The 13220-nt window shown below is 47.0% G+C and overlaps 1 protein-coding gene across 1 annotated transcript; it reads right to left on the bottom strand.

Annotated features, from left to right (window-relative positions):
• Window positions 1-3265: 3265 nt before the first annotated feature.
• Window positions 3266-8295, bottom strand: LOC119377250 (UPF0746 protein DDB_G0281095-like). The gene is given in 7 exon segments (XM_049411940.1): window positions 3266-3402; window positions 3405-3540; window positions 3543-3735; window positions 3737-3903; window positions 3905-4084; window positions 7123-7241; window positions 8253-8295. Coding segments are annotated over 7 exon segments (975 nt in total).
• Window positions 8296-13220: the final 4925 nt, after the last annotated feature.

The raw sequence follows: 13220 nt of genomic DNA, 5'->3' as shown, positions 1-13220 counted from the left end.
CTTTCGATGTCGCTTGATGAGAAAAATGACTCGTAGCCGGATAGTCTGATTGGACATTGAAACACATGGAAGCGACCATATTCCCACCTACCTGAAGTTCAGAGGTATTTCTAACACGTATTCATCTACCACAATACGAAGAATAGATTGGACGAAGTTCCAAACTCAACTTGAGGACGCTTGTCAGCAAGGCCTTCCCTGTGGACTTGAGCAAGCTATTAAGGAAACGGCTCAGATGGCTATGCGCACACTAATGTGCTCTCCAAAGTACTCTGAATTCGATCTGGAGTTGGAGAGACTTCGTGCGATTCGTCGTCGTGCTGAAAGAAGATACCGACGCACCAAGTCCATGGATGATCTAAGAACAGCCCGGCGCATGCAAAAGAAGATACAACGCCGCATCGATGAACTAGAGACACAACGATGGAAAAAATTTTGCGCGTCGCTTGATCCTCGTACACCACTGTCTCAAATATGGAGAACTGTGCGAGGCCTACGTTCTGTTCCGGAACAGCGCTTTCCGTTCAAGGCCCTCGCGCTCTTCCAGCGCCGACAAGAAATTGAGGTGGCAGAAGATTTCTGCACTATGATTGTGGGCCAATCAACGTGCACAAGTATGCATACCTTGGACGATATCCCAGTTTCACGGGACACGCGCATGGATCTACCGTTCACAATACAAGAACTTGACGCGGCGCTCGCCCTATGTAATCGGCCTGGCCCGGACGACATATATTACCGGCTATTGTGCCACCTTGATGAACGGGCACGAGATGCGCTCCTTCACATATTCAACGAGTCCTGGCAGGATGGCTTGGTTCCCCAAGATTGGAAGATCAGCCGCTTGGTACCCCTTTTTAAGCCTGGAAAGTCGCCCCTAGAGATTACCTCTTACCGACCCATTGCGCTGGCAAGTTGTGTTGGAAAGGTAATGGAGCGAATGATCCTCGCCAGACTAGAATGATACCTTGAATACTACGAGATATACCCGAACGCCATGGCTGGTTTTCGATGTCACCGATGTTCCATCCACAATGTTATCGATCTTGTCACGTATGTCCAACATCAAAAGACATGTAAAAGATTATCTGTTGCCATGTTCCTTGACGTAAAAGGAGCGTACGACAACGTTCTTCATGACGCCATCCTAGAAGCCATGGGAACAGTGGGCCTAGGTGGTCAAATGTATCGTTGGACACGCAGTTACTTACAAGGAAGGACTCTATTTGTGAACACTGAAGATGGTCCAACCTCCCAACATCACACGCACCGTGGAGTTCCGCAAGGTGGCGTCTTGAGACCAGCTCTCTTCAACCTCATACTCATTGGTCTTGTGGAACGACTACCGAGTGTGGTCGAGCTATCAATGTATGCTGACGACATCTGCGTCTGGGCATCTGGCGTGACCCGGCCTCAGGTACGCGCAAGGCTTCAGAAAGCTGCGACGTTGATATCGATGTACCTCAATGAACAAGGTCTCAAGATCTCGCCAGCGAAATGTGCATTGATTGCTTTTAGCCGAAAGCCAATGAAACCATACGCTATATCTATCGACGGCCAAGTCATACCTTATGCCAGGACGCACAGATTTTTAGGTGTGATCATTGATAGGGACCTCTGCTGGGGTACTCACGTGGCCTACTTAAAGAGGCGCCTGACGAACATTGCCCATCTGTTCAAGTATCTTGGAGGGAACCTGGGGGACCTCAGTACATGCAATGATGCTACTATACAAGACGCTTTTTCTCGGCTATTTGCGCTACAGCCTGCCTGTGCTGACCAATACCTGCAGAACCAATATTCGCACACTCGAAAGCGTTCGCTCTTAGAGTTTGTCTGGGGCTACCGCGATGTTCGTCAACAGCTGAGACCATTGCGATTGCAAACGACTACCCGGCCAAGACGCATATAATAATGGAAGCGCTCAGAGCACACGTGAGGCATCTTGCTCGCGCCCCTACCCATCATTTAGCCTCTCTGCCTGAAGACCGACCTCGTGCCTCATTTTGTCAGACAGTCCTGTCCTACCGTACACGCCTACCAACAGGATATACAGCTCCAGCAAGAGTTCCAACTCCCCCATGGTGTATGACTCATCCACAAGTTCGACTCACGGTTCCAGGTATAAGGTCAAAAGCACAGCTTTCGTCACCAGCGCTCAAGCAGCTTTCTCTTCTTTTGTTGTACGAGACGTACAGCGAGCATAGCCATCTATATACTGACTCCTCAACTACCGTGGATGTGTCTGCAGGGTCGGTGATCTTTCCTGCAAGAACAACCACCGTGAAGATTAGGCTATCCCACCAGACTACATCGACAGCTGCGGAACTTGCTGCTCTGCGTAGCGCACTTAGAGTAATTTATGACCAACCACCCAAGAAATGGACCGTCTTCACGGACTCCAAGGCAGCTTTACATTGCCTGATATACGCCTTACGCCGTGGACCTCACGAGCAACTCGTGTTGGAAATTAGAGAGCTGCTCCATTACCTCTTCGTGCAAGGACACCACATTACCTTTCAGTGGCTTCCAAGTCACTGCGGCATATTGGGCAACGAACATGCCGACGCTGCTGCTCGAACTGCACACGAAGACGGCGTACAAGAATCCATCCCGTTATCAAGAACGGATGCTGCGATGAAAATTCGAGAGATTGCCAATGAAGAAATAGAAGCCTTGTGGAACACACCAAGTTTACAGCACACACGACTGCATAGACTGGACCCGTGTCGTCGACTTCGGCCTCCGTCCGGACTCTCTCGACTCGAGGCAACGGTGCTTTGTCGACTGTGGCTTGGTGTTGCATTCACCAAATCTTTTGCCTTCCGAATCGGTATGGCAGAGTGTGCTGCTTCCAGCCAGTGTGACAGCGAAGAAACGATAGACCACGTTCTTTGTCGCTGCCCTCGCTACAGCTCGCACAGACTGTCGCTAGCTGCTGTGTTGGCCCGCCTTGACTACAGACCCCTGTCGGAACAGTGAGTGCTGGAATGCCGACCCGAACTGTCTGCACAGCGAAAATCATTTAAGGCCTTACTGAACTTTTTGCGTGCCAGTGGCCTATTGAATAGACTTTAGCACTCCCGCTCTACGGCCTCCTTTTGTTTATATTTTTTTTGTCGCGCGCCTGCTCTTCTCTCCGCTGTCCTTTCCATCTTTCTTTCCCTTTCCCCCTCCCCTTAGTGTAGGGTAGCAAACCGGATGCTACAATTCTGGTTAACCTCCCTGCCTTTCTCTCGATTTATTATCTCTCTCTCTACTACCACTACCCGCTTGCCGCTGCTGCCGCGGCGGCGGCGGCGGCGGCGGCGGCGGCGGCGGCGGCGGCGGCGGCGGCTGCTGCTGCTGCTGCTGCTGCTGCTGCTGCTGCTGCTGCTGCTGCTGCTGCTGCTGCTGCTGCTGCTGCTGCTGCTGCTGCTGCTGCTGCTGATGCTGCTGCTCTGCTGCTGCTGCTGCTGCTGCGTGCTGCTGCTGATGCTGCTGCTGCTGCTGCTGCTGCTGCTGCTGCTGCTGCTGCTGCTGCTGCTGCTGCTGCTGCTGCTGTGCTGCTGCTGCTGCTGCTGCTGCTGCTGCTGCTGTGCTGCTGCTGCTGCTGCTGCTGCTGCTGCTGCTGCTGCTGCTGCTGCTGCTGCTGCGGCTGCTGCTGCTGCTGCTGCTGCTGCTGCTGCTGCTGCTGCTGCTGCTGCTGCTGCTGCTGCTGCTGCTGCTGCTGCTGCTGCTGCTGCTGCTGCTGTGCTGCTGCTGCTGCTGCTGCTGCTGATGCTGCTGCTGCTGCTGCTGCTGCTGCTGCTGCTGCTGCTGCTGCTGCTGCTGCTGCTGCTGCTGCTGCTGCTGCTGCTGCTGCTGCTGCTGCTGCTGCTGCTGCTGCTGCTGCTGCTGCTGCTGCTGCTGCTGCTGCTGCTGGCTGCTGCTGCTGCTGCTGCTGCTGCTGCTGCTGCTGCTGCTGCTGCTGCTGCTGCGCTGCTGCTGCTGCTGCTGCTGCTGCTGCTGCTGCTTGCTGATTGTGCTGCTGCTGATGCTGCTGCTGCTGCTGCTGCTGCTGACCTGCATGCTGCTGCTGCGCTGCTGCTGCTGCGGCTTGCTGCTGCTGCTGCTGCTGCTGCTGAATGAATAGAGGGCAAGATTTTTAGATTTTCGAAGCTTCCACTAAGCGGCGGCAAGGCTTGAAAGAGCGAGACTGGGCGATACTAAAGGATAATCTGATTGCTTGTAGGTCGTTGCGATGTCTTTTGCTAGGTGGTGCTAGGTTGTTTCTACTTTGATTCTCAGCTCAGAGAGCTTCGAGTTAAAGCACAGACAGTCACATACGCGACACGGATGTCCAAACTTTAGAGACAGAATCTCGCGCTGAAACGAAGCGTTCGCACCTCATAGATCTACGGGCACGTCGTGGTTGGCGTAGGCCTTCCATCGCTTCGGGGCTTTCTCGCAGCCGCCGTTGCCTTTCGGGTTCCCTAGTGTTGAGCTAACTGCTGCCTTTCTCCTTTTTAGTGGACCAGTGGTGAGTAGTGGGATTTACACAATTTCTGTGGCAGATAATAGTTTACCATGATAGTTTTCTGATAGCCGGCACAAATTTATGTGGCACATATCTGTTCCCTAGTGTTGGCCTTCATCCTTTTTAGTGGACCAGTGGTGAGTATACTGGGACTCATCCAATTTCTGTGGCACATACCCGTTTATGATGATGATAGTTTTCTGATAGGCCGCACAAATTTCTGTGGCACATACCCATTTGTTGGGCTAATTGCTGCCTTCTTCATTTTTAGCGGACCAGTGGTGAGTAGTGGGATTTACCCAATTCCTTTGGCCCATACCTGATAGGCCGCACAATATAGGCCACACAGGATAGGCCGCACAAATTACGGCTGCCCTAAACAGCTTGCTGCTAAAATTGTTCTGAAGAGCGTTCTTAGTTGCGGCAGGCAACTGCTGAGCAGGCAACAGGTGAACTGAGGAAAAACGACAAGGTCTTCTTTGGTGGCATCCCAGCGGTTCGGAGAGAACGTTGGCCGGCTATAGTTGGTTTGCATCCACGAAGAGGAGTAATCATGACTAGACAGGGACGAAGACGGAAAACAGACAAGGACACAGCGCTACTTTCAAGTGATTTTATTTTCACTCGAACCGATAAATATATACCGAGCGAGCGGAAACAACAGAAACAACAAAGGGACAATGAGTGGGTATATCGCTGAACCGGACACGTGTACAGGGCAATATTACGACATAGCAAAAATATTAACGCGACAAAGCAAGATATTACAACTTTTTTTTGAGAAAGCGGGAGGGAAGGCTTGCTATAACGCACATTTCTTCTAATCTAGTAATTTCATAGGCCTCAACAATTTCTCTAGTCATTATACTACGCGCCTTATACAGGATAGAGGTGTTTTCAAACAAGGGCATGCAGCCACAATCTCGGCAGTGAATGCCCAAAAGAGCTGAGATTGCTCTTTTGACGTTATAGTGATGCTCTTTCAGTCTATGGTTGATACATCTGCCGGTCTGACCAACGTACGTCTTTTTACACGAAAACGGAATGGCGTAGACAACGTTGCGATTACAGATTGCAAAAAGTGTTCGATGATTAATTTGACATGCGTTTACCTTGTTACTCTCTGAATTTACCTGTTGACATAACCTCTGTAGATGGTCAGGAGCAGAAAAGACCACGTCCACCCCTGAGATTGTGCGAAATGCAATGCATGTATGGCACAACGGCAACTTTCCTAGCTCAGACACCACGGCTGATGCCCTTTGATGAGCTTTTAAGCTTTTCGTTCAAGCCCTCTGCGACAGAGCTGAGCGTACCTAATGGGTACCCAGAGATCTGCTAAGCGCTTGGCCTGATCCAGGAAACTGGTTTCCACCTTGTGGTCACATGTCTTCATAAGGGAATTATTGAAACAAGATTGTACTATTGCGCACGTCACAAGTTTTGAATGAGCGGATGAAAATGGCAGAACGGGCTTGTTGCCTCTTGGCTCATAACTACAGCATACTTTGTGGGGAAAAGTACAGTCCTAAGTCTAAAAATCTGCTGAAATTGCCCTCGGGCACTTCATGCGTCATCACCAAAGGGGACAAAACTTCTCTGAATGAGGTTGTGATTTTAGAGACTACCAAGTCAAAACTAGATGATTCCTTATTCAAAACAACTAAAAATTCATCCACGAAGCTGAATACATGCACAACGTCAGGGTTATTTTTCAGGTGTTCATGAAGAACCTGGTCGTGATTGGCTAGGTACAAGTCACTTAAGTAGGGAGCAATGCATGACCCAATACAGATAACATTTCTTTGTTTAACAACAGTGCCATTCCATATCGCGTAAGTAGAGTTAACATAAAAACTAAGAAGCTCCATAAACTGGTCGCATGTCAATCCGGAAGCGTTTTGAAATCGTACTGCTCCAAACTTGTCTATGCAATGAGCTACACGTATCAAGTCCTTTTGCGGAATAGAATAGTAAAGATTCTTTAGATCGATAGAGAAGGCAACAAGGTTCCTGTCTTGTTTGCCTTTAAAGAATTCTACCATTTGTTAGGAATTGCTTACAAAAAACGGATCGTCAGTTGGCAAAAGCTTCAAGTACTTTTTTAAAAGCGTTGCTACATGTTTCTGCCAGCTTGTGTTTTCTGAGACTATCCCACGGAAAGGACAATCAGGATTGTGCGTTTTCGCAGAAAAATACAAGTCAAGGTGACCATTAGAGATCTTTTCGGTGGACCGGGATAAATGATTTAGTTGGAAGCTTTTGCATAACTTTTTCGCGTCGTTTTGCACTTTCTTAAGAGCGAAGTCTCTGTGCACCTGAAAAGTAGATGAAATGGCTTCATGAGCTTTTGAATTCTACGTCGTCATGTTCAACACAACAAAACCACCTTCTTTATCAGCGGGTACAAGTGCAAGCGAATGGTCCTTCGTGTACTTAACAGTTCTAATCAAGGAGAACTTTCCTGTGAGAGGACGAGAACGCGTCAGCACATCAACTCGCTCTGATACACATTTTTCGGACTCGGCGTCAGGTACCCGCTTGGACACTTGTCGGACCATTTCCAATAGTTCGTGAGCCGATTTCGTGGGTTGAACTGCGAACTTCGGCCCGAGCTCGAGTACCTTGTGAATGCTGTCCAGTAGTGTCAAGTCGCCGATGATGCTCACGTAGCTCTTTGATGCAGGAGGCTTCCTCCGAAGTCCTTGCCTCAGGCCTGGGAGAACTTGCTTCCAGAGGAATTCTGTCGTGCGGCCGATAATCCGTGAAAACTGTTGCCAAGAGCGCTCACATCCTGCAGTTTTCAGGAGGAGCCCCAAGTTTTCTCTGTACAGTCGCACTTGTCGCTGCCATTCCGAGAGCAAAAGTTTGCATATCCGTATACCGTGACTAGCTGATGGTTGGCAGCACCCGAATAAAGCAAGAACTACGGGTGTTAGTATTTTGTGTCGGATGCAGAAGCTGAGCATGCGAGCTCTGCAAGCTGCCGATGCAATCAGCAGGACAATGTGGCTCGGTTCAGTGAAGTACCACGGAGGAATGCCCGATGTACTAGAAATGAACTTGGCTAAAACACGTTGGCGGGCTAGTTGTTTTGCATCCATGAAGAGTTAGTAAGCGCAACTAGACAGGAACGAAGAAAGAAAACAGACAAGGACACAACGCTACTTTTAACTGATTTTATTTTCGCTCGAACCGGTAAATGTATACCGAGCGAGCGGAAACAACAGAAACAACAAAAGGACAATGAGTGGGTAAAAAGACGTACGTTGGTCAGACCGGCAGATGTATCAACCATAGACTGAAAGAGCATCACTATAACGTCACAAAAGCAATCTCAGGTCATTTGGGCATTCACTGCCGAGATTGTGGCTGCATGCCCTTGCTTGAAAACACCTCTATCCTGTATAAGTCGCGTAGTATAATGACTAGAGAAATTGTTGAGGCCTATGAAATTACTAGATTAGAAGAAATGTGCGTTATAGCCAGCCTTCCCGCCCGCTTTCTCAAAAAAGAGTTGTAATATCTTCCTTTGTCGCGTTAATATTTTTGCTATGTCGTGATATTGCCCTGTACACGTGTCCGGTTCAGCGATATACCCACTCATTGTCCTCTTGTTGTTTCTGTTCGTTTCCGCTCGCTCGGTATATATTTATTGGTTCTAGCGAAAATAAAATTATTTGAAAGTATACTATAGTGCTATGGTCCTTTTCTGTTTTTTTGTCTTCGTCTCTGTGTAGTCGCGCTTACTCACTCTTCATGGAGAACGTTGGATGTGGGAATCTGTCCATCCTCATGGTAAAAATAAAGGTAAAAAAAAAGAAAAATCTATTTCGCCTCTTCATAGTGTCGTAGAACACTGATACGTTACGGCAATGCGAAAGAAACAAGATGCACATAGAGATGGACAGGTAGTCAAGCCGGACTATTTGTGCATCGAGAAGAGCTTGAGATACATCAAATAAATCTTCTGCCACTTATTGCGATTAATATTTGGAAGATTGTTGGTGCAAGGTTCATCCCAGTGTTATACCACGTATCTAGAACAAATGCAGCCGCTGATTTGGGCTGCTAAGGTATGTGAGCCGGGGGTGCGAGCGTGCTGCCGTAATTGATGCCTCTGGTTCCGAACGTATGCATTTATAACACCCTTCATTTGCGCAATGATTGCACCGCACCGGTTTCCGTCCAAAGCGAGAGAGGCTGCCGCCACTGCAGTGAAGTTCGCTGTTGTCATCGTAGTGACGTAACCATGAATAAGAAGTGACATGAAGTGGCATGGTTAAGAAGTGACAAGCTTTAAAGGCACGTTTATGACTCGTAAAGTGATGTCACATCGTCTAAAGAGGGCGACAAATGATATTGTCGCATTGCCAAAGTGAGTCAACACAACACTCGAGTACAGATTAGCTACAGAATCAACGACAAGAAAAACTTCCGGAAAGTATTGTTGATGGAGGAATTAGAAAATGAAATTTAGGTAGTTTCCTTCTCATTATTCGAAATGTTGCTGTTTCTATTAATTGTCTATATATATATATATATATATATATAGATGTTTAGGGACTGAGAAATATTTAATAAACAACTGTGACAGAAATATACGACCCATTTCTCCTAGTAATTGTTGTAGTGGCTTTTAAGGGGGCCCTGCAACACTTTTGCAGCATGGTCAGAAAACGCTATATACCGATCGGTAGTCGGGGCTCCTGAGAAAATGCGAGTCAAACATTATAGCGCAGCACGCAGCCTGGAATTTACAATTAACTCTCAAAGTCATTCTAAAAAGACAGGGCATGCAAACACGGACACAAGAAAGAAGTCAGGACACAACAAACGCCGTCAGGCGTTTGTGGTGTCCTGACTACTTTCTTGTGTCCTGATTTCTTTCTTGTGTCAAAGTCAGCTAGCAATCGCTCGCTCTTCTCTCTACGAATGCTGCCATAAACCCAAATGACCGCGGAATAAACCCGAATACCACGGTCATTGGCTGATTTGAGCATTGTGAGCTGCATAGCTAGCGCAGCCGCCGCGGGATGCCGCCACGTGCCCGCGCCCTCACTCGCGATCACACTAAAAGTAAGCCGCCCGTTCGAAGAAAAAGAAAGGAAACAAAGTGCTCAAGGTCATGACGCGTGCTGAGAAAAACAGTCGTAGCTTCTCGCTCCCTTGTCATACCCCCCCCCCTCCACCCCCACCTGCGTAGCTTTCAGCTTGCTGGCTGGTACAAAAGGAGAGAGAAAGCGCTTGCAGCGTGCGACAAATCCCAGTAACACCGCTCGTACTTGAAGGATCCCAAAAATTTTTGCGGCGGTCAATTCGTGAGGCAATAAGCTCCTTTAATGAATCCATTCGATGATTACTTCGAAAAATTTTGCAGTGCCCAACCACAATAAATTGGGATCCTGTCAGCATTGCTACTTGGCAGCATTTTTTATAAAGTATTTTTCCTATACAGATCTTCCTGAAAGGCATACTTCGATGCTTGCAATCAATATTAGTAAGATGGTTTTATCGTGACGTGCGATTTATATATTTTTATGTATTTTCTTGCATAACGTGCGTTTTAAAGTGAAGGGTCTTGAAGTGACTGATTGTTCTAAGCCTATCACGGTGTACGCTTGCTTTGATTCCCTTTTTTTTTTCAGAGAAAATCGCGGACACAGCTATCCAGACAAGCGAACTACTTTCGCTGAACTTTCGTAATCCATGCTGCACATATGTACAGGGTTGTAATGCCGTGATGTGAAAAGCTCTCGGGAACATTTTCCACACAAGTAAACTGCTGCTGATATATGTACAAAGTCACCAACTCCAAGCAATGATACGCAAAATGATTAACTAAAGATGAATGGTATATCATCAAAACGAAGGATTTATATTGGATCAACAGATTCGGCGTAAGTAGATACAGAAACATATCAGTCCATAGGGTACTGTCGCCGTGGCAATAAGGAGATTGCAATGAAGGTATTTTTGTTACATGACGTGTTCAAAATTGATGTTATCTGTTCCAAAGTGCCGTTATTTATGGCATGCTTACTGTAAGCTGATATTGAGGCCCATCTTCCAAGCGCTCCAGAGCAAAAGGACAACATTATGAATCAAGTTTTTTTTTTTTCTTTTCACTTGAGAGGAATACACGAATGGGCGCGCGCACTACGGCACCGAAGGTGTCAGGTCAGTAAAACACAACCACAGTCCTTATCGCTTTGCCCGTTATGACGAATGACCCGACAGTAAAGGGAGATCTAGATTTCAGTAGCCTGAATTGGGGGCAAATATTGGCCTGCCCTATTGTAGCTTCTCAAATGAAGCACCACGGGTATACGGGACGGCGTCGTGAAAACTGTACCAGTGAGAGCAGCTCTCGAGGCGGTGTAATGCGGCGAGACAGCTTTACAACGCCTGGCTCGCGAAATTCCGGAGCGATTGGTCTCGCGACCTCGTTATACGCAACGCCGGTCAGTTATCTTTACATATAAGAAAATATACGCACAGCAATTAGCCGGGAGGCTCGTGGGTCTTCAAAAGTGGGTTGCGCAAACCGGATACAATCGTTCTAATATCTCGGCGATAGAGATCTCCGCATGGAAGAAAAATATATACAAGCAGAACAACGACAGCCTTTCCCGCCCTGAGGGTTTTTATATGTTTTTCTCGCTAATAATTTGTATTATCCCTACAAGAGTAAACGTCCGGCTGTTCGTGTTGTCGCCGCTGTTTCACCGAACTAAATCGCATCAATACTTTTCCGCATGTTATTGCTTTTGTCTTCGTCGTCTTCGTTAGTGTTGTTGTCATTGTTGTTGTTGTCACGGGAGTATAGAAGTACCGAGGGTTGCTGCGGTCATTGTCGCTCTCGTCGTCGTCATCAGTAAAACTAAAATGTTGCCGAAAGGGTATACCGACAACTTCTTGCACCATGTGCGTAAACAGGGGAAAGAAAAATAAACTGAGCGCCTAGCCGTACACTGACCACATATGTCACATATCAACAGGAGCGTAGCTGCACTGATATGAAGAAACAGCGTTCAGCTCTAGCAAAAAAAAAAGAAGCAAAAAGAAACAGGAAGGCGCATCACGCATACATCTCTCCGAAGTGCATTTCTGGAGTTTGCTTCCAGCTCCTCTTACGTGAGTGTTTGCTCCAAGACTATTTGAATAATGTAACGATCTCATCCGCGTACGCGCGTGCGCGTCGTAGTTGTGTTGTTATTGCGCAATGGGCACAAACTCTTACTACTTAACGCCATTTGCATATGAAAACTACCGCTGGTTAGCTTTCTACATGGTTTCGGTTACATTTGCGTTTACTTTCTTAGTGCGATGGTCTCCTCAAGATCTTGCAAAATAAGTCAAGTTTTGTGAGATTTCCTGGTCGACCTGAAAACAAATTTCGACGTATAAATTTTGCAAACTGAACTTACATTCTGAAACTAGACCGTACAACGGCTATTATAAACAAAAATTGTGACGACGTATGCAGCAATTAATATTGATAATTGAAAAAGCTATTTAGTTACGAGGCAGAATGTTGCTTTAGTAAGGAGTATGAAATACTAAGTTAACTTAGCAGTATAAAAACATGCATAATATTTTTAAAAAGGGGCCATGACAACCAATTATCGATGATGATCCGGTGGGTTATGTGGGTTAATTTTGTGCGTTCACGGCAACATTTTAGCTCATTTGCTCGAGCACTTAATTCATAATTCCATATTTCTGCAAACAGGCGAGCGACCGGGGGAAAGCTATTTGAACTTTATTCTACTTGTCATTGAAATTGAACGATTTCCAGCGGCTGAAACTTTGGTACAAGGCGACGGCTCCGCTTGATGCAGCACATCATACACGTCATGGCAATATGGCGGTGCCAGCTGTGGGCGGAGTTTATAGCCAGCGACTGCTATAGCTCATTTTGCACTGAAACAATCTTTTATAGACCATTTCGCATACATGTGCAGTCACAATAGAACGTCCACTTCTATTTTTCGCTGAAAACCGCAAATTGTTGGGTGACCGTGTCATGGCCCCTTTAAAGAGATTTTGAAGTTCATACGAAAGTCAGGGTGCCCTGCACCCTGTGCCCTTTTGGCATGAAGCCAAAACTACGCGCATTGAAGTCCGAAACTCCGCTTTCTTCAGGTATGAGCTGCCAACTGGGGCGTGCATTGCACAAATGAAAGCGCATACATACTTTGTAGAACAGTCCTTACCGTAACGCCCCACTTGTGCAACCTATAATGCTTTACACTACGATAACTTTTGCGAATTTCTGGTGCACTTTCGTGCAGAACTTTTATATTTGTCTACCTGCGGTACAGTTCTACGGGGTAAGGGACTCGCTCAACCAAGCACGCCCTCGGGCAGCCGACTTTCCCACTTTTCCATTCATCTATATACATGTACAGCTAAACGTAAAAGCTCAACCATTTGTGAACTGAATTTCCATCGAAATTGATTAAAATCTATAACTTGCCTCTTTTTTTTCACGATACGTTCATATCCGCCTAAAGTTTTAATATTCCCTGCTGCGGATATTATTTCTGAACGGGGCTGAAGCCTTGTGTCTCACGATGAGTCGATGAAGCGCGTTATTCGTTAATAGGACACAGGTGCTCAACGCCGTCACCGAAAGAGCTTTCCCTGCGCGCATGTTTGTCGAATAGAGGGGTTCAAAGAGTGACATTGAGTCCATATTTGAGAGACGCCTGAATAT

Source organism: Rhipicephalus sanguineus, chromosome 1 (genome assembly GCF_013339695.2).
Source record: "Rhipicephalus sanguineus isolate Rsan-2018 chromosome 1, BIME_Rsan_1.4, whole genome shotgun sequence".
NCBI lineage: Eukaryota > Metazoa > Arthropoda > Arachnida > Ixodida > Ixodidae > Rhipicephalus > Rhipicephalus sanguineus.
This window is presented reverse-complemented; position numbering and strand designations above follow the sequence as displayed.